The sequence below is a fragment of the Pygocentrus nattereri genome, chromosome 24 (genome assembly GCF_015220715.1).
Source record: "Pygocentrus nattereri isolate fPygNat1 chromosome 24, fPygNat1.pri, whole genome shotgun sequence".
NCBI lineage: Eukaryota > Metazoa > Chordata > Actinopteri > Characiformes > Serrasalmidae > Pygocentrus > Pygocentrus nattereri.
This window is the reverse complement of record NC_051234.1, coordinates 12,186,265-12,208,599: the sequence shown is the minus strand read 5'-3', so window position 1 is coordinate 12,208,599 and position 22,335 is coordinate 12,186,265. Positions and strand designations below refer to the sequence as shown.

General features: G+C 38.7%; 1 protein-coding gene across 2 annotated transcripts; it reads right to left on the bottom strand.

Annotated features, from left to right (window-relative positions):
* Nucleotides 1–1,002: 1,002 nt before the first annotated feature.
* On the bottom strand, nucleotides 1,003–20,902 carry xrcc1 (X-ray repair complementing defective repair in Chinese hamster cells 1). Of its 2 annotated transcripts, none has more exons than XM_017703922.2 (18): nucleotides 20,866–20,902; nucleotides 20,101–20,184; nucleotides 19,904–19,996; nucleotides 18,577–18,684; nucleotides 18,336–18,494; nucleotides 18,131–18,208; nucleotides 17,772–17,895; nucleotides 16,801–16,892; nucleotides 16,285–16,453; nucleotides 15,233–15,455; nucleotides 13,912–14,028; nucleotides 10,570–10,651; nucleotides 9,958–10,051; nucleotides 6,570–6,615; nucleotides 4,766–4,944; nucleotides 3,160–3,250; nucleotides 2,766–2,841; nucleotides 1,003–1,634 (listed from the first exon to the last, which is right to left on the bottom strand). In XM_017703922.2, exons 2-18 carry the CDS (start codon nucleotides 20,149–20,151, stop codon nucleotides 1,527–1,529), a joined length of 1,890 nt encoding a protein of 629 aa, XP_017559411.2. In that variant the 5' UTR covers nucleotides 20,152–20,184; nucleotides 20,866–20,902; the 3' UTR covers nucleotides 1,003–1,526. The 2 variants fall into 2 exon arrangements, with proteins under 2 accessions (XP_017559411.2, XP_017559412.2); XM_017703923.2 differs by lacking the exon at nucleotides 20,866–20,902 and adding an exon at nucleotides 20,761–20,817.
* Between the last annotated feature and the right edge of the window lie 1,433 nt (nucleotides 20,903–22,335).

Here is a 22,335-nt window from a genome sequence, read left to right as displayed (position 1 = left end):
TGCAGTAAACGCCTCCACCCACAAACTAATCAACCCCTCAGATTAATTACAGCAGGAGAGAGTGCGTGTCCACATACACAGAACAATGAGTGCAGATAAAAGACCACGGTGCACATCTACGATCTAAAAAGCCTCCATTTTAATCAACATCTAAATAACAGGACGAACACAAAAGCCCTAACGGCACATAAAATCATAACACACAGCAGGGCAGAGTCATAACAATACTGCAATATGATAAAAAAAAAAAAAAAAAAAACATGTTCAGATCCAAATCTACTATTTAATCATTAAAAAAAGAAAAAAAATTATGAATTATCTACATGAATTATCTCTACAGGAATTAAACGGATAGTCCACCTAATTTCTGTCTACGCTCTCTGTCGCGCACAGATGATCACCACAGACAATTTTCAGAGAGTAAACTGCTGAGTCAGTAAACACTTAGAACAGATGTCAACAGGCAGGTGCTAAAAGTGTTTTGAGTTAGCGGTTTTCTAATTTCTAGGAAATATGCTGGGATTATCGTCTGTGGCGATATAGCGTTTGCTGCAGACACAGCAGGAAGAGATCAGGCTGAAAAACTCTGAACTATCACTTTAAGTTAGATCCAGAATAAACAGAAAGGTTCTCCGTCAGCACTTCGTTATAAACAACACGTATGGACTCAGCGCCGCGCCCTCGGCGGGACCGCTGAACTCATACGGACATATAAATAATGACATATCCTGAGGAAACAGCCAAGATGACTCTGACTCTAATGATGCAGCTTCAGCCTCACTAACGCTCCAGCACACCAACACACCTAATACACACACACAGAGAGAGAGAGAGAGAGAGAGAGAGAGAGAGAGAGAGAGAGAGAGAGAGAGAGAGAGAGAGAGAGAGAGAGAGAGAGAGAGAGAGAGAGAGAGAGAGAATGAGAGAATGAGAGAATATGAGAATATGAGAATATGTGTGTATATTAAAGACGAAAGTGGGGAGAAAAAAAAAAGTAAAAAGGAAAGAGAGGGGAAAAAGAGAAAAAGAAATGAGAGAAGAAATGAGAAAGCAACGAGGAGGGAAAGAAAGGGAATGTGAATGAAAGGCTGGGGAAGAGAAAGTAAAAAGAGAAAAAGTATCAATACAAGCGTGTATATTGATGAGAAACGGGGAGAAAAGAAAGAAAGAAAACGGATAAAGAGAGAGAGAGAATAAAGTAAAGAGAAAAATGGGAAAGGATATGAATGCAAGTGTGTATATTGAAGAGTAAGATGTGGACAAAAAGAAAAGGCTTAAAGAGAGAGGAAAGAGAATAAAGAGGAAGAAATGAAAAGAAAAATGAGAAGAAAGAGAAAAAGAAAGTAGAGGGAGAGAGACACAGATAGACATAAAAGAACAACAGAAATAGGAATAGACTATAACTGACAGTAACACCCACAACAAGGGGAGAAGCAGCTTAACCCCCTGAAGGGAGAAGACCCCCGGGGGTCCGCCGTAAGGCCAGAAAACCATATTAAAAGTCTTTCGCTGTAGTCTGGCTGTAATTAGGGAACCACAGTGTATGGTTGATATGGCAGCATCTTCTGCCGGTCATTAATCGCAAAAATCCATGATGGCTTCACGAAGCTTAGATTACCGTTCTCCATCAGAGCCTGAGAGAGCAAAAGAGCGAGAGTGCAAGCAAGAGAGAGCAAGGGTTATGTTACATACATACATACTCACATTATATATATATATATATATATATATATATATATATATATATATATATATATATAAAAACATGACATAATTGTTATACTTCATAGTTAAAACATGTCTGCTGTTAGCTAGAATACTAATATATATATATATATATATATATATATATATATATAAAATAATACATAAATACATACATACATACATACATACATGCAGGCATTAATATGGAGTTCTAACAGCTTCCACTCTTTTGGGAATCTTTCTACAAGATTTGAGAGTGTCTGTAGGAATTTCTGCCTGTTCATCCAGAAGAGCATTGGTGAGGTCAGACACTGATGCTGGATGAGAGGGTCTGGCTGACAATCTCTGTTCTAGTTCAGGTGTTGGATGGGGTTGAGGTCAGGGCTGTGTGAGGGCCAGTCAAGTTCTTCCACCCCAAACTCACCCACCCATGACTTTATGGGTGCCGTGTTGGTCACTGGGGCTCATGCTGGAACAGAAAAGGTCTTCCACAAGCTGTTCCACAAAGTTGGAAGAGTACAATTGTCCAAAATGTCTTGTTCTGCTGATGCAGTAAGACTTCCCATCACTGGAACTAAGGGTTATACACAAACCCCTGAAAAACAGCCCCATAGCATCATCCCTCCTTCACCAAACTTTACAGCTGGCACAGTGCAATTAGGGGGTAACATTCTCTTTGCATTCGCCAAACCCTGAAATGTATATAATTTTAATAATAATTAAGAGTAGATCTCTCAATCATTATTGTAAAATTGGCCTCTTTGCAGTGCTGATATCTGCAAACAGGCTGCAATATGCAAATGAGCCTGTGCGCTGTGAGCATTCTAACTAATCACAGATCAGCAGACTTGTTTTAACTATGAAGTGTAACAATTACATCATGTTTAGTCATCAACTAATCACATCAAAGTAATCACAACATAAACGTAATATGGAAAAGTTCAGTCATTTTCTCCAAAAGCTCCAAAGCGTTTTCCCCCCTGATTGCATGAACGCACAACTCTCAGCTAAACGCCACTGAATATAAAATAAAAATAAAAAAAAAAAAGAGTTCCTACATCCTCAAAAGAGTCGTCCCAACCCTGACTGGTGATGACAAACTGAACCTTCTCACTCATGTAGTCCTCCACAGCCCTGAGACAAGGGGGGGAGCGAGAGAGACAGACAGAAACAGAGCGAGATAAAGAGACAGAAACACAGAGAGAGAGAGAGAGAGAGAGAGAGAGAGAGAGAGAGAGAGAGAGAGAGAGAGAGAGAGAGAGAGAGAGAGAGAGAGAGAGAGAGAGAGAGAGAGAGAGAGAGACAAAAACAGAGTGAGATTAAATCAGATAAACTCTACACTTATTAAAAATTAATTAAAGAATCAAAAGACAAGCACTCAAAATAGAGATTAAGGATCTGAGACTTAAAGGGAAAGTCCTCCAATTAAAAAATTCTGCATGATTTTCTTACCCGTTAAAGGCAACGATGTAGCGCTGGAGTAGACGTCTCTGATTCTCTGGAAACTTCCCATACAGATAAAACCACTTCCCTGTCAGGAAATCTGACAGAGAAGATGGACACGGTCAGTGGAACGCCGTTTTATACTTAAGGACTCAAAAAATACAACAGCAGTGTTAAAATGTTTTATGCTGTTCTGTGCTCAGGAAATAAATGTATTCTTTTATATTAAAAATGTTTAAGCATTTATAAACTGATTTTGCTCAGATGCTCAAGATTAACTCAGGAACGCCCTCTGGTGTTTGATAAACCCAGAAGACACTACAGTGAGGCGATTCTCCACTCTGAACTCACTAAGGTGAAGAAGCTAACTTTTAACCCCCACCATCCAACCTAAAACCTGTTTATTTTAAAGGAGCAGTACAAATCCCTCCAAGCAGGAGCTGCTTCTTGTCAGCCTGGACTGTCCACGGCTGCGTCCATAACCCTGAAAGTTCCTGCTTTTTCCTACCAATTTTTCCTCCCCTCTGGGATTTTGTGAAATCTTACCAGCTGTCCGAATACTGGCACAGTCAAGACGCTTAAAACTTCAAGCGGAGGACACACAGGAGTACACTACCCAAGAACCTTTAGAGCGACAGCACCAAAGATACACCCAGAGATCTATATTTCAGACTCTGTGCTTTATTTGGGTTTATATAATTATGTATTGTGTTTTATACAAAATAAACTATAAATCTATGAAATATGAATGTATTAGAAATAAATATTTTAATCTATTTGAATAACATAAATAATAATAACTTAACTAGATCATTGGGAGATAAAGATAAATTATTGATTATATTAGGAGAGGGTACATCAGCACTGCAGCAAGATATGTGTACAAGTATCATTCACTCTGGGACAGTGAGTAACCACCACACCACAGTCTTTTCTTTTACTCACTGTTGTATATGCATATGGGTGATAGAGGTGTTTTTATCCTTTACTATTATACCCTTCTTAATTACAAAAACATATTCGATAATTAATCTACATACACATATCAAATATATCTTGTTGTATTATTATATATTAATATATGTAATATATATGTAATATATTTTTATATTATTGATATTATTGAGTTTTATATAGTTGATAATTAACCCATAACTTCTTAATTGTTGTATTGTTATATACGAATCTGTTTTTTAAATTTAATTTTACATAATATAATTTTTGTTGTGCTTGGACTACATAAATATAAATTTGTCATGTTAATAAAGCAAACTTGAACTAAACTAAATATGGAGCAGAAAACCACACAAACGTGAGCAGGCAGCTCTGTGTAGCAGCTTTCGAGCGAGTGTGATGATTGGCTCAGTTCATTAACACTCAGCATCAAATGTAATGACATTTAAAGGACCAATTTCCCTGATTTCTGCCTGTCCTCTCAGTTCCTCCAGCTCCTCGATCCATCTACACTCTTGCGGGGTTGGAGAGGAGCGGGACAAAGGGAGGGACAAGAGCAGCAGTAGGATCTGGGATTTCCGGAACATCCTCATCCCTGTGGAGCTGCAGTCAGGTGCTGCAGGAGTGAGTGAGAGTGCAGAGGAGGAGCTGATGGACAGACCTGGTAGTTCTGGGATGGGTTTATCTTCCTCCTCCTCAGCGTCCGTATTCTCGTCTGTAGATCCTCCATACGGGTCATTCTCTTTCTCTCCTGGCCCCTCACTCTTTCTCTCCTCCCGTCCTCCTCCTCTCTGTCTCACTCCTGCGCTCTCTCCTCTTTTCTTCTTCTGCATCTCCACCCTAAGAAGAGCCCAACACCTCAATCTCAAACAGATGCTAACAGGAAAACTCAATGAGAGAAACAAAAACATACTGCTTTAAAAGTAATGATAGTAATAGTAATAATAACAGTAATAATTATCATTTTAATAATAATAATAATAATAATAATAATAATAATAATAATAATAATAATAATAATAATAATGTAGTGCCTTTGCCAAGAACTTAAAGCACTTTTAAGCTTTCAGACTTGAGCTAGGAGATAGTTTCAACAGCTTTTTCATGCTGTTATAAAAACGACAGAAACCTCAGTTTATCAGATATAATAATAAATCAGATTATATTAATTCTGCACTATAAAAGAACTGCAGAAATGACTGCAGGTTATATTAATCCCAAGAAAAGAGAAAGACAGAGAAAAAAAGAGAAAGAAAGACAGAAAGAGAGAGAAGAAAAATGAGAAAGGAAAGAGAGAGCAAGAAAGAAAGAGAAAAGAGAGAGTCACAGGCTCGGTGGGAGAGCTAATACCCCATTGAAATCCTCCAGAGCTCAGACTCTAAACTCTACCTGCCGTCTGGCCAGAGAAACAATAACATTACTGTAATGTTATCTTTCACAGTGGAAGCAGAGCACAGCGGGTGACGAGGATCTGTCCAGAGCAGTTTTGGAGAGCAGTTTTGGAATTATCAATTAAACACAGCTCACAGTTCTGGCTGTGATCAATAAGAGCCCTAATTAATCAGATCTGATCAGTTTCAGTAATGATTAACAGCCCAGTTGCTCAGGGACCTCAATGCTATCTGATCAGAAACATCAAAGCACATATATTAGATCTATATCAGAGCATAATCCACTTGTAGATGCACAGACTTAAATGAAAGATGTAAATGGAGTCATTCATGGTGGTTTGGTGTGAAATGCTTTATTCTTTCTGCCTCACAGAAAGTTATTACATTTATGATAGTTTAGAGAACTTAAACTCCAATCATGGTGGAGGGATACATGCAGGGCACTGTGAGATAAAATAGTCCCCAAAACTTTTCAGATTTTCCACTATTTTCTATCATCAACATTCAGTATAAACGCAGAAGACTCGTGTAGGTTCACTGGTGGTTTTGGATGGTAAATAAAATGTCTATATTTGTGTTGTAATCATGGTGACTCATAGTTCCTATCACCACCACTGTAAAGATATCTGAGGCCTTGCTCAGTTGGTCAGCCCAAATCTGATTATGAGATTTAAGAAAATAAAAGCATTAAATATGATTTTTCCAAATCAGATACAAAATTAATTTGGCAGTGGTTTAAAATGCGACTCCAGTTGGATTTTTACAGATGTCTACTAGTACATTAACATATATTTACCTCCAAGATGGTAAAACTTTACTTCAATAAAATGGACATAAAATGTGGCTCCCAAAGTGGTTCGATTTTTGTTGAAACGGGACAAAATGGCTCTTCTTAACATTTGGGATGTGACCCCTAAAGTAGTCCAACAAAAGGATATTACTGTGATTGAAATGTCACAGATGTTCAGTCATTTCACTTTACTGATTCACCAGTGTTTATGATGTATTGCAGAGATATTAGAACTGCAATATGCAGTAATATAAGTCTTGATACTGATAATGCAGCCTCTTTACCTCCTGAGCTCATCCTCAGTGTCCATGCCTGACTCATCTTCATTATCTGTGGGGAGAAAACATGAGTGAGTGGATTACAGCGGTAGGGCAAGATGTAGTACAGTGTCAGAGCAGTTTATATGGTGTTTCAATCAGAATATCATAAATAGGCAGATATATGAAGAGTTTTGTTCTAAAATGCATTATAAACTGCTTTCAAGAATTTCTTATTTTTTAATGATACACGTTGTTGGCAGTTTTACATAAACAACAATTATCAGTGCTATATTTTGATTAATATTGCCTTTTTTAAAGAAATCAAATTGTGGTTGTAGTTATGCAGCAGATTTTATTCTTTAAAATAACTTATTACAGACCTCAGAACAGGCTGTAGGTTAGTTTCCAAGCATGGACTAGAGGGTAAGTCACCCTCATTTCAAAAAAGGTGGGGAAAATTTGGTTTACCATGATATCGGCCCTTTAAACAAAGCGTGCTTCAGGTTGGGGGGATTTTGGTTTACCTGGCAACATTGGCTGTGTGCGTGTTGTCTTGCAGACGGTTTGTTTGGCTGAATAAAGATCAGCCGGACGTTCAGCTCCACATTAACATAGAAATGAGGAACATGACCGAGTATGTTCAGTGTCGACTGCAGGACCACACACACACACACGCACACACACACATACACACAGACACAACATTATCAGCCCCGACCTAAAACACACTCCTCTCACACTATTCATTAAAACACACCCCCAACTGAAGTAAACACACTCAATATTAAATGTAGTAGTGACATTTCAAGAGATAAATTTGGTGAAAATCGTCCACAGTGGCCACCGCAGCCACGATTTGGGATGGAAAGTGCAAAATAATTGCTTGTTAAAATTACTGTCAGTCATTTTTTACCAACTTTTAAAGATTCCAGGATCTTTTACCTTCTATAAACAAGCTACAAAAACAACCTCAAAATATATGAATCATGTGCGAATCAACGAGACGGTAAAATTGCTCTCATATCCTGGGGAAAATAAGTTTTTGAAGCATGGAGCCTTTATGAAGTGCCTACTCGTTGTTCTCTATGGCTACAAATATGAAACCTTACTGTCCTGTCTCACAGTTACATCTCAGGATTGTAAAATTACAGAAAAGTTTGATTCTATGGGGTGAATTAGGCTGTCTGCTGTAAATTCCCAACCTATTGGTGATGCTAATGATGCACTACATTCACTTAAGACAGAAAGGTGGGCTAAATGTTCAGGGCAAATAATAGCTAAATAATGTTTTAACATGTTGTCTATTGTTTTCTGGAGTGAAGATGGTGTATTAATCAATCCGCCCTTCCATTTCTGTAATTTTTACTGAAATTTGTCCTGTGCAATCACCTGAACATTACAGACGGCTGAGGTAGTCCAGCATCACCCACCTCCTCTATGGAGAACTAATCACGTACGAACAAGACTTAAGCTGCACAAACACTCTGCTGTGAATTCACTGCTTTTGTCACTAAAATTACCCCTTACACACAACCTGCTCTTCATTCTACAGAAGAGTGTCCCCAACAAAAACAGCTTGCTTGATTTTAAAGGATTAAGAGACGCTGGAAAACGGTCAGGTAAAAATCAATTAAGACAAGAAAAATGTATGATATAGGCCCTTCAAATGACTACACACCTCCTCAAAATTCATAGGTTATGTAGAATCACAATTAAAAGCGAAAGCCATTGGCTTTTGACTTAAACGGTGAAATTTACATTCTTTAAACTGCAGAGGAAATTTTTTTTGTGATGCATCTAAATTTAACCGCTGTCGTCGTGAGTGAATCAGGACACCACTAGAACATCAAAAAGCACTTCAACCATTCCTCCTTCCTCCACTCATCCGTCCCTCCTCCACTCATCCCTCCTTTTGTCTGTCTTTCGTCCCATTGCATCACACGAGTGCTGAGCAGGTGGACGAGGGAACGGGCAGCCGTGGAACTCTCCCTTGGCCAGGCTAATCTCAGCAAGATAATGAACTGCATAAGCAAATTCTTCTGTTTTCTGTGCATCTGAGCACAATAGAGTGTTTGCAAACCATTTTCTGCCTCTTCGGGTTTAGAATGTGAGCTGAAGCAGCTCCGTCTAGCAGCTAGAGTAGGGTACTGCATGCTAGCTAACAACCTAGCAGAGTAAAATGCATCATGAATATCAGATGGAGATGTTCACTGCATACGGCCCTATTTCAATTTGTCCAAGTGGCCCTAAATTCAAAAACTATTCAGTGAACATTTATAGAGATTTAAGAATATGCATTATTATGCAACTGAACCATTCAAACCTTGCCGCTTCACCACCAGTTGCCCAGTTACACTATGCTGTTAGCTTCAGCAAGTGCAGTTTTAAATAGTTGTAATTCTTAAAAATGAGCTAATTCACTTAGAGGTGTACCACACTTTTATAACACCTTTTCCCCTTCCCATACTGATATTTGATCCTCACCGTGAGATGCAGCAAAACACTTTTGGAGCGATGCTGAGCCCAAATAGATACTCGATGAAATGAAGGATTAAAATATTCTTCATGTTCATATTTTCAGGTGTGAGGCTTTAAAAAAAACGTTCACGAAGTTTGAGTTTTACGTTATGTTCACGTCACGCCTGATTCTGAGTTTACTGGCTGGTTGTACAGCAGAAATCTGATTACTGTCTGACTCACGTAGACCTGGAGTTTCCCCATTATCTGATTACTCAAGTGCATGTGTTGGATTGGATTGCTACAAAATCTGGTTTTTCTACAGTTATCAGATTATTAAGTGCATGTAAATACACTCACTAATACTGACAGCATGAACGACTGTGATATTTACTGAACTGAGTCTGACTGAGATGCAGTGTGAGTGAACGAGACGCATGTTTTAGGCAAACGACTGAATAAATTCGGATGTGAAACCTGATAGCTAACAACAGCTAACTGCATGTTTAGCTATAAGTGGTATAAACAGTCGCTCATCAGTTGTTTGTTTTTTTTATCAAAATTATTTAAACATTAAATCTTGTTCTATTCTGGCAGAGTTGCTTCAACTATTTTTATTTTTAACTGTTTAAAATAAAGTTCACATTTAATCTGGTCTTTTTTGGCTGGTTTCCTTTGTTTTACCTTTTTATTTGTGTTTATTACTCTTTTTTAAACCCTTTGTTCTCTGTTCTAAGGCTCAGCTACTGCTCTGTTCTAAGGCTCAGTGTATCCAGACTTTAAATGAAGGCTGACTGATTGACTGATTGATTGATTTATGCTGACTCGATACCTCACCTCTCAAAAGAGCTAGAGCTAATGCACAAACGAACAGCCCTTTTAAAGGGGGGGTGACAGACGGGGGTGACAGACGGGGAGGGAGGTGCAGGTCAGCCACAGCAGGTCAAATCTGTACCTTGATCATCTGTCGATCCTCCGTATTCGTCCTCCACACTTGCTGCCTTTCTCTCTGGAGTTTTCTTTGGAGTGATCTGCCTTTTCTCTGGAGTCTTTGGGGAGGGAGAGACAGAGCGAGAGAGCAAGAGAGCGAGAGCGAGAGCGAGAGAGAGAGAGAGAGAGAGAGAGAGAAATAAGGATATGAGATCTGTTAACACACAAAGACTGTGTGACAGGAAGCCAACAACTATATGAGATGTTTCTATGGTAACATTGTGAGTTCAAGGCTGGATCTGTGTCTTAATTCAGAGCTCAAGATGCTGAGAAATTTTACAGCATCTATTACATATTACATACATATATAACTATTTAGTGTCCACTATGTATTATTCAGGATCTACTCTGAATTGTTCAGCATCTACTACAAATCATTCAGTGTCTATTATAAACTATTCAGTATTTAACATTTAATTATTTTTAATAATTAAATTACTATACATTTATTCAGTATGCTCTAAGAAACTAACATGCAAGTTCTTTGTTGGTGAGAAAGAACATCTGCTTCACTTAACCTTTACATTACTGCACATCATATATGTGTGTATAAAGACAAAGAAATAAAAATAAACACTTTTTTCTTCTCCTCATCGCTTCTGTCATCGTCTTCTGGGGTGCTCTCCTCCGAGCTGGACTCGGCACCGTCCATCAGATATCTGCAAAACAAAACATGGCGCGCACACACACACACACACACACACATTATATATACACTACATTGTGCATGTGTGTGTAGAAAAGAGCGAATGGAGGGAGAAAACCCAGAGAGCCCCTCGTTATTGTGTGACTGAGTGAGTGATTCATTCTCCACTTCAAAGCAAGTGTCTGCTTTAATTACTGACTACAGATCCAGCTTTTAAATACAGAATACATCACCATCACAATCATACTGACACAGAGAGAGAGAGAGAGAGAGAGAGAGAGAGAGAGAGAGAGAGAGAGAGAGAGAGAGAGAGAGAGAGAGAGAGAGAGAGAGAGAGAGAGAGAGAGAGAGAGAGAGACAGAATGATAGACATAGACAGGAAAAAAGGAAAACGCCTGCAGGCCCCTCTTTTCAATTAGGAAACAAATCCACAAGATTAACATCCCAATTAGAATCTGGACAAGGATATTTGACAGTGTAGTCCTGCCCATTGTGCTGTATGGTAGGGAAGTCTGGGGACCGCTCAGTCATTGTGACTACACTAGATGGGACAAGCATCCCACTGAAGTCCTGCATGCAGAATTTTGCAGAATGATTTTAAATGTCCAAAGAAAAACACCAACAAATGTATGCAGGGCTGAATTAGGCAGATTCCCTCTAATCATGAACACTTAAATTTTGAATGCACCTTAAATCAAGTCCCAAAACAACACTGCAGTTTCAGGCACTCCGATCTCAGGAGCTGAACCCTGAAAAGAGTCCCCTGTGTCAGCTGGTACAGAGATTGACCAGCTGACTGACCCACAACAACCCAACTCTCTGCCAGCACTGCTTGCCAAACACCAATCAGAATAAAGCAAATTATTAAACAAAGAGCAGAATTAGGTCAATACCCATAAATGATAAAAATACAAAAAAGAGCAATCAAATTTTGGACGCACTTAAAAAATAGCGACCCCGACTCATATCATTATAAAATTCTGCAGTGTCAGGAGTTGAGCAAAGACAACAGTCCCCTCACTCAGCTGGTCCTGAACTACACACTAATACTCACTAACACAAATTCACAGACACGAACACTCAACAGACTCAAAATCAGAAAAACACAACCAATCTGATCAGAATCAACCAAATTACAGAACATCTGAGAGAAAAAGACAGAGACTATTGAAAACCTCAAAGTAAAATGCAGTGATATCTGGCCCTAAAAAGACACTATAAAAGTACACTATGGCAGAGAACCTGAGCACAGTGACTGATGTGAGACCAAAGACCACCCTGACGAGGTACAGACTCAGTCAACACAGTCTAGCTGTCGAGACCGGCAGGCACAGGAGATCTTGGTTGCCTCAGGAACATGCCAGCAGTGCGAACTGAATAAAACAGAGACAGAGCTGCACTTCCTGACTGAATGTCTGAAATTCACTGAGATCCACAAAGGCTCGGACTCGCACCTCAGAGACCTGAGACTCGAGGCTCGGACTCGCACCTCAGAGACTTGAAACTTGAAATGTGCCTCGACCCCACAGCTACAGTGAGGAAATATAATATTACACCAAATGCGTTTGTGACTCAGAGCTGCAGTTGGAACAACCACGTCAGACAGAATCTCTAGCACGTCTGCATTCAGAATCAGAATAAACGCCCTCAGCCTGTGACTGACTCAGTCTGGCATACAGTAACTCAGAACTGGGCTCAGAGGAAACGGCACTGATCAGGGAATAGCCAATGACTTTCAGCACAGTTATCTACAAATAATCAATAAAAACACGATCGGAAAGAGCTGGAATACAATAGAGAGAGAAAGAGGCTCACTGCCCCCTCCTCCTCCTCCTCCTCCTGACGCTCAGTCCTTCATTACTCTACTTATTTTTTCTTTCGGTCTCAGATGCGTCTGAAATGACACCGTAATCAGGGGCCATTAGCAAAACAAACACTGTCATCAGCATTCTTGCTCTCAGTTGATCATAAAACTGCCTGAATTTTCCTTCACTTTCCATCATTAAAACATGTCATTTCTATGACATTTCTGCATTTGACTTTTTCCATTTAAGTCCCCTAATTAAATGTTTTATTGCGTATTTCTATTAGATTTTTAAAAATATTGTTTAACTAAAGTTAAATCATTATGAGAATCACAGGAAAACAGCTACATGACTGAAATAAAAAAAAGAATTGACTGAGGACTAAAATTTAATCAATATTGTCATCAGTTATATCATTTTGTTGATAAAATCTTGTGTATTTATTGATTTATGTATTTATTTATTTATTTGTGGAGAAAAAACATTGCACATATTTGCTAAAATACACACAATTCCTTTAAGTTTTAAAAATTCCACTCCAAAATTTAAATTTCCAGAAATACATTAATCTAATAACCTAATGAAGCAGCTCTGTGGTATGGTGGGGTCAGGGGTCACAAACCAAACATTAAAAAGAGCCATTTTGTCCTTTTGGCGAAAAATCACATAACCTAAGGAGCTACATTTGATGTTCATCTTTGCTGTAAATAAGTCTCAGTATGTAATATATAATATGTAATATATATATATATATATATATATATATATATATATATATATATATATATAAAACATATAATATATAAATATATAATATGTAATATACAAAAAACGCAGACTTATTTTGCCCCTCTTTAAACTTCAGCTCAGCTATAGCTGCGTTTCTCGCATCTCTGACAGGAAACTTTTCCACAAACATAGAACAGTTTCTTGTAAAATGTCTCTCAGAGTCGCTTCTCATTCACCAGCTTCTTGTTTGTGACTTTAGTGTTTGTCAGTTTCTCTTTGCAGATTAAAAATATCAGGAAACAAGCTGGACTGATTATAAACACAAATAACTCCATTTGTCTTGAAATTGTCAATGTTCTTAAATCTCTCTCTTTGCTGTTTCGTTAGCTACTAGCTAGGCGATATTGTCTGTGTTGCTATGGTGACCAACAGTCTGTGCTGATCTTCAGGGCTAAAGGGTGAATTAGCAGTCCTACATTAAATCCAGCATTTAAGACCATTATTGTTAAACTGTGTTGAACGATCAGCAGAGCTTTATTTTACTGTAAAGGAGGATTCTTTTATTTTTACCTACAAATCTAATTCTGCTGTAGAGTGGCAACAGGACAGTAAGAGCTGCAGGTTGCCAACCCCTGCTCTGGGTGAAGGTTGTAGAAAATAAATTCATTAAAGTCAGTATCAGTAGCAGTGCAGCGGCTGTACTGTTCGAGTTTGTCTGCTGATGTGGACAGTCACTCACCTTTTGTAAGAGATTTTCTGTTTCCTCTTGTGGCAGTCCAGCACCCACTCCTTCCGCACAATCAGACCCCCCGCTGCCTTCACCTGCCCGTATTTAGGGGTGTTAGCAAACGCACAGCTGCAGAAAACAGGAGAGAGAGTGATTCAAAATGTGCAACAATACAACAATTTGTATCAATACAACAGACTAATGTACAAATGAGACATGTTACTTAACACGTTAATCTAACTACGAATTTTCTTACAGCATTGTAAATGTGATTTTAAATGTCATTATTTTCTATAAATTAAGCACTTAGGCCTTTTTTGTCACCTGATGACTTGGGGCTTGAGTCCTGAATGTAGTTTGCAAGACTGCCAGTTTATAAGCTCTGCTCTATTGTGGTATTTCTGTACTTAAATGTAATTTAGTAGTTTAGTTTAATTTAAGAAATAATTCAATTTGCACTCTTTCAAATCAATCACACACACATATATATATATATATATATATATATATATATATATATATATATATCAAATATGTTTATGTACACACATAGTACATAAACAATATGCAAATAATATAAATGATGGGCAATATGAGTTGGGGGAGCTCCACCAATTTTTATACCTTACACATAATTACAGCGTTAAACTGTAAACAAAGAAAAACTTACTGAGTCAGCATTGTTCACAGTGGTGGTTATAGGAACCAGACATCTAAAAGCTCCCTCACAGAAAGTTCCTACATGAAATGGTTATGAATTCACTGCCTGATGACTGAGACACTGTATTTTGATAGTTTTGGGATAAGGTTTTGGCTTAAAACATTTTTATTATCCATAATTCATGGTGCAGAGTGCTGTGTGGCAAAATAGTCCTCAAAGAAAACGTATCATTTCAGTCCTTTCCACTATTTTCCATCATCAACACTCCATATAAACTCAGAAGACTCGTGTAGGTTTACTGGTGGTTTTGATTGTAAATAAAATGTCTATACTTGTGTTGTAGTCCTGGTGACCCCTGGCTCCCATCACCACCACCAAAGACATCTGAGTCTGTAATTTTCTCTACATTAAACCACTATTAATGATGTTGTGAACTGCACCAAAATTGGTGGAATTCCCCTTGAAGTATAGTTCAATATAATACAATATAATATAAAAAACACATTAGCAAAACATGTATATTAACATTGAGCGCTTTAGCATAAGCTCTCTGTCTCACACAGCAGGATTTCTTGCTTATACAGCTAATCTAATCTTGGAATTTGTCTCACGACGGTGGACCAGTTGTTATTGGGATGCATCACTACAGCAGCTTATGCTCATGTGTCCTACATGAGGTGTGTGGAGTCGGGGGTCCAGTCGGGTCGGTATTTTGCCCCCATGACCAGTGCCTTCTCCCTCAGCTCCCCACGAAACGGGTTCTGGAACCCACTCAGCACAAACACCACCCCCTCCAAGATCTTGTTAAGTGGAACCGTCTCTGCAGTTTTTGGCCGGGCTTTGGGTTTGGGTTTACTATCCGGCTTCTTCTCTGGAGTCTTCTGGTCAGAAAAGGCTGGAAAAAGACAAAAACAACCAGTCTATAGTAACTGCATACTATACAGAATCAACCGAAACCACAATACAAATATCCTTGATACACCTCCTTGTGCCAACCTGCCAGGGGGTAAGAAATATGTTCAGTGTTCAATGCGGAACATTAAGAATGGTCATATTTTCCTTTTTGTGTTTTGATTAAAAATGTGATGATTTTCTGTGTGAACAGCTGTTCAAAACAGTATTTGCTAGACATGTACTGGTTTTTGAGCTCAAAATGAGAGAAAATTGTTGAAAAACAGTCATGTAAACAAACATCTGGTAAAGTACAGGACTGTTTTGGTAGTGACAGAATGAAAGGTTCAATTACATATATATTTTTTTTTATTTAAGTTTAATACACACAAGGCATAACATAATGACCAGCTCCTTGTTTCTAAACTCCAGCAGCACTGCTGTGTCTGATCCACTAGTACCAGCACAATAACACACCACCCCCACGTCAGTGTTAGTGCAGTGCTGAGAAATGGCCCATCACTCAATAGTACCTGCTCTCTGAGGGTCCATGGGGGTCCTGACCAATGAAGGACAGGGTAAAAGGGGGCTAACAAAGTATGCAGAGAAACAGATGGACTACAGTCTGTAATTGTGGAACTAAAGTGCACCTATATAGTAAGTGGAGCTGATAAAATGGACAAGGAGCATGAACAAGGTCATAATGTTATGCCTGATCAGTGTGTGTGTGTGTGTGTGTGTGTGTGTGTGTGTGTGTAAAGTTTCAAAAAAATCTATGGTTTTTAACTTCATAACTAGCCGTCCTCTCCCCAGACTGTGAGTTAGAGACTGACCTGTTTTCTCCCTGGCCGTATTGGGGCTGGGTGTGTGTGCACTACTGGGTTTGGTTCTTGGTGTTCCTGAGCTGGCCTGTGAAGAACCCACTGGGCTCGGCTTCTTGGCTGGAGGAGCTGGAGAGTCCTGTCGTTCTTTACTGAACTCAAACTTCCTCTTAACCGGCGGCTGTTGGGAGGGAATATAGGACAACGGCTCTGCTCAGCTCCTGTTTCTAAACCTACTTTCAGCTCAACATCAGCAGGACAGAACTTGTAAATAACAAAGTAAACTATGTACATTTAGAATAAAACAGTAATCCTTCATATGTGACACGCATTTGCAGCATCAGCACAAAACCATCTTCCTTTACTTTACATAAAAAGGAAGGCTGAGCTCGCACTCCACACTCCTGCCCTCATTAGCCAGATGAGTTATGAGGGAGTGAAAATGGAAAACAGAGAAACAGAGCCCCCTACAGAACAGAAATCACACTGTAGCTCATCCCCCCCACAGCAGGACTGTTGGGTGGGTACCTGTGGTGAGCTGGTGGTCGGTGGGGTCGGGGTGGAGGACTCTGACTGGAGTGCAGCTGCTGCATAGCTCAGTTTGGCATTCTGAGGAGAAACTGAGGACAAAGGAGAATCAGACTATTACTGTTGCAGACACATCAGCATGATATATGTTACTATTACAGTCACAACTCAATAAACACTGTATTACTGTTAGAATAATTAAACATGGCATTTCTTACATTAAAACTTGCATTAAACATATTTTAACATTAATTTCATCATTAAACTAGGGCCACAAATAGCACTGGCTAAAATCTTACCACAATATATTGCTCCATAACATTCGACAAAGATAATTATTGATAATGATAATTAATGATAATTATATTGTGCGTTTTATGATGCTAAATTTTAAGTCTGAATGTTAAGTCATGATGAATAATTTAACAAATAAACTCATTATTATGAGAATCTTTGTCAAAATTATGAAATGTTCAATTATAGGTTTGAGATGGTAAGTCATATTTATGAGAAACTAAGTCATATTAAGAGCTGTAAAATCATTATTACATACTAAAGTTTCTACAATTATAAGACATTAAGAGATAATTATGAAATATGAAAAGTGATATGTGGGTGAGATGGTAAAAACATTACAATACTTTAAATGATTTACTTCAAGATATTTCTATTCATACTCTTTATTCAAACAATAGAAGCCATATCGCCCCCCTACACCTCCTGTACTGTATTACAGTCTGTCAGAATGACTGTGTGGATCATATGAACATTATAGAGGCTTTTTAAATGAAATAGTAGAAACCATATCACCCCCTACACTTCCTGTAGTGTATTACAGTCTGTCCGAGTGACTGTGTGGATCATATGAACATTATAGAGGCTTTTTAAATGAAACAGTGGCCATATCACCCCCTACACTTCCTGTAGTGTATTACCAGTTGGATGCTGAGAATGAGTGCAGGTGATTTTACCCTTCAGCCCTGGACTGCTTTTAGTCGTGGTGTCTCTGCTGAAAAAGAGGCTGCCAGGCTGAAGGCTGGGTCCAGAGGATGGACACTCATCTTTCACTCGGAACTGACCCAGTTTAGTCAGTTTCTACAACAAACAGAGACAGAGAGAGAGAGAGAGAGAGAGAGAGAGAGAGAGAGAGAGAGAGAGAGAGAGAGAGAGAGAGAGAGAGATTCAGAACTTAATCTTGTGGCTGAATATGGGCTCTATGTATAACAGCTGGAGATATGCTTTGTGTATGACAGCTAGAGATCGTTATATTGTATTATGTGGATGTGTAAGTGACACCAGTATGAGCATATATGCAGACAGAATGACTTACAGGCGGAGTGGCAGCAGGAGCTTCGCTGTTATCTGGCGGGGAGTGGAACTTTATAAAGGCTATTCCATACGCTATGGTCTAAGATTCAGAATCAGACAAATAACTCAAGTCACATTCTTATATTTACAGAATTCAGATCACAGAATATATGAGAGTGAGAGAGAGAGCGAGAGAGAGAGTGAGCGAGTGAGGGAAAGAGACCAACCTTACTGTACGGCTGACTGCATACGATCTTCACCCGGTCCCATCTCTCCTGAGCCTGGGCCTTCACCAGCTGCTGGGGGCCGAAGAAGCGAACTCTATTCATGTTGGTTCCTCCTCGACTCTCGGTGGGGGACATGAACGATGACGTCACCAACAGCACCTTCAGAGGGGGCAGACAGTGAGACCAAGAGCACAGACAAGTAATACTCCCAAATCTACAAGGCGGGAGGGCAAAGCCATACCTCAAAATCCTGGTCTTTGACGGATGTCGAGTGTCCAACCAGAACCTCAACGAAGGCGGATCCTTCATTTCCGATGTCTATACTGTGGACCTGCTCCTCTTTGTCAAACTAAAGGAATGAACAGTCAACACGAAGGAGCATATTGTCACTGTCCAAAGGAAAACAAGCGTCTCCAAAACAGCAACTTCACACGAGAGGGCAAAAACATCAACTTTCATGAAAGTTAAGAGATTCTATTCCAAGAAATTCTCAAGCATTTTTACTGAAATTTGCACGCAATGCTGAGCTCAAATGATGTGGAAAGGTAAAAATAAAGACGATCCAAGACAAATTAAATTACAACTGGGATGTTTTTTCAGCTTTATTTCTATATTTGAACTGCACGCATGGTACATTTTGAAACTTCGACAAAGCTCACATACTAGATGAATCTTATATTTTGGGGAAAAAATTTAATTGGCTTTTCTCTAATATGGGTCACGATACCATCCTGTAAAGCTGCTTTAAATGATTATTCCTACCCCCAATTCTGGGAAAAATGTGCGAAGCAGTAATGGCTACTTTCATAAAAAACTTGCATTACCATAAGAACCTTTATGAGGATGCATATGCATATATCTTTTTCAGTTTTTGTATGCCTATGTAGACAAAGCTGTTCATGAAATGCTTACTGCCTTACATTACACAAAAAATGTGTGATTGCAAGTTTGATGATGTTAGACATTAGAGAAAAAAAAATATTTTTAATTTAATTTTTTATAGAATTTTAGAGAATATATTCACATATTGTTTCTCATACCATCATTGTTATATTCAACAGCTTTACCAAAATCATTTTAAATCCACAGTGCAACAGTATCTATAGGACATATAGTACAGATGACTTAGTATTTTACACAATCATGCTATTAGTTTCTCATAATTATGACCCAATATCTCATAATTACTTCCTATCTCATAATAAGATGTTAACTTAATTATGAATAAGTCATAACTATGAGATGCTAAGTCATGATGAGATATAAGATGATAAGTTATAAGATGAGTCATAATTATAAGTATGCAAACCATATTTAGAGATGTTAAGTCATAATCATTAGAGGCAATTATTAGACACTTAGGCATAATTATGATAGTAAGTCATAACTATGAGTGAAAATTATGAGATATTAAGTCAAAGTTATGAGATGCTAGTGAGTTTTAATTACTAGACTATAAGTCTATGTCACATAAGATTTGTGAGATACTAAGTCATAATTATGGAAAACTCTTGACTTATAATGACTTTTCCAGTGGTGGAAACAGGCTTCCACAGTAGTCTCCAAACCTGTAAAATAACTGAGGTCTGCTTCTCTCCTGGTCTCGCAGCTTTCCATTTCCTGTAAGTGTCAGAGCTCAGCAGGTTGTCCGCCTTGTGAGTCTGTGCAAAAACATCAGGAGTTTCCCAAAAGATAAATCCCAGAGAAACGTTACAGGGCAGTTTTATAACTACCAACACACCCATTTTTCTGTCTGTTTACTCACAGAATCCTCGCTGCTGCAGGACACAACGTGTCTGAGTTTAATCTCAGGCATTCTGGCTCTCAGCTGATAATGACCTCAGCAAACCTTTGACAGAAAAACAGCTGTATTAGTCATGTGTGTAACCAGATAAAACAATGAAACCTGTCAAATCTGGACTTTAATTATCTATTGAGGGAAAGCTGGTCAAAATCTGCACATAAACAATGAAACTGAGACTAGTCTAAGAACCTGGCTCTCTTCACAGCTAAAATATCTTAGTATTTGAATTTGTCCGTTCCACCTTAAATGGTACAGCAGTTGCATTCTGCCGCCTGAAGCGCCGGTATGCAACTGCTGCACTATTTAAGGTGGAACGGACAAATTCAAATAAGAGGTTTGGAGTTGAAAGCCAACCGGGGTCATTTACTCTAAAGAGGCAACACAACTCTAATAAAATACAATATAGCCTATAACGCAGGGCAGAACATAGAGATAATGGAAACATGCAACTACAGCTAATCTAACGTTAAACAAAGCTAACGTTACAGCAGCACAAAACCCATTCATTTAAGTGACCATGCTAACATGCTAACTAGCCAACAGCAGCTAACAATAGGGACTATCATAACAAAGGGCTTAAAAGTACTCAATTAGCATTTAACAGCTGAAATTTCTACACACGTAGAGACGCGTGAGGCTCCAAATTTCACTTATAGTGCACTACAATAATGTAATAAAGTGAATTAAACTCCTTAAACCGCTAAAGGAGGGAAAATCAACACTCACAAGCCGTGGCGTCATATCCGTTTCTCCGCCGCGGTGGCGCTCCAATTCGCGCAGAATGACTAACTAGTGCACACTAACGGTTAAGGCGTAGAGCGCAATCGGAACAACGGAGATTCGTCGCCATCTAGTGGTGAGAGGCTGCAGTGCACGACAGCACTGGACACTCGAAAGAAATGAGATGGAACAAAAACAACAGTTAAAAGGAATTATAATGACTACAAAAAGCACAACTAACTGATTTACTTATTAATGATGGTAAATATGGATGCAGAAGCAGCATGATCGGAACTTCTGAGTTTAAAATTATGTTTCACAAAGCTTATAACACTGTGAAGGGCCCGTTTGCTGTATTTTTCCATATATGCACTATATGTACCGGAGAACTGGTGTACATTGTGAAACAATGAGTGCGTTTACACGCACTAAATAATCATTATTAGATTTCTGCATGATCTGAGTGATCAGATTATTAAGTGCATGTAAAAACACTCACTGTTTTATCGCCTTGACAAAGATGGGTCTTCAAGGGATGCTTAGTAAAGAAAACGGTTCAAACCCCACTTGCATGATTAAAGGATTCTTTAATGTGCTAAAAGTGGTTCTCAATAGATCCTTTTTGAAAAGGGTTCTATTAGCAACCAAAAACAGTTCTACTGTTGTTAGAAGCTTGACATATACTCTCGGAGATGGTTCCTCAAGCGTTCTTTTTTCTCAACGATAGTTCTTCAAGGGCTCTTTAGCAAAGAAAATCATTATGTATATTACCATGAACACTCAAAGATCCCCTTGCATGATTACAACATTATTTGCATTATGAAAATGTTCTTAAGGATGTGCTGTAGATGGTCCTATATAGAACCCCCCCTTTAAAAAATAAAAAAAAGGGTTCTGAATAGCTCCAAAAAGGGTTCTTCTATTGTTATGATGTCAAGCTTGTAACAGTAGGAGAACCCTATTGGGTAGTACATAGAACCCTTTTCTAATTTTCTAAGATTCAATTTAGAACCATCTACAGTATATTTTCCATCAATCAGAAGAACCCTTACACGATGCAAAGAACCCTTTGATCATGTGTTGTGAAACGGTTCTTCAGATTGATGGAGAGTTTGTTGCATATGACATTGTAAGCTTGACACTGTAATGATAGCAAGAACCCTTTTGGTGCTATATAGAACCATATACAACAATTTCCATCAATCTGAAGAACTGTTACACCATGCAGAGAACCATTTAATCAAGCAAAGGGTTCTTTGAGTGCTCATGGATAAGTAAGGAACCATTGTCTTTACTAAATAACCCTTGAAGAATCGTCTTCTTTCTACTGTATGAAACTCCAGCTAGGAAGCTTTGGTTTTCTGTGATGTGTCCCTTTAAACGCCAGTGGGCTTTATTGGAGAAGATGGTTGTGATGTCAGAGAGTCGTGTGATCTCTGCCTCCGAGAGGAACCGTGTTGAAAGTGATGTGAGGTT

Bases quoted from the DNA above. Each gene is read 5' to 3' on its own strand.
- xrcc1 (XM_017703922.2), bottom strand. From the start codon at position 20,151: ATGCCTGAGATTAAACTCAGACACGTTGTGTCCTGCAGCAGCGAGGAT. The intron at 19,997-20,100 runs GTGAGTAAACAG...GTTTTTGCACAG, and splicing joins CCTGCAGCAGCGAGGATTCT to ACTCACAAGGCGGACAACCT. The intron at 10,652-13,911 runs GTGAGTGACTGT...TTTGTTTTGCAG, and splicing joins CAGAAAATCTCTTACAAAAG to ATATCTGATGGACGGTGCCG.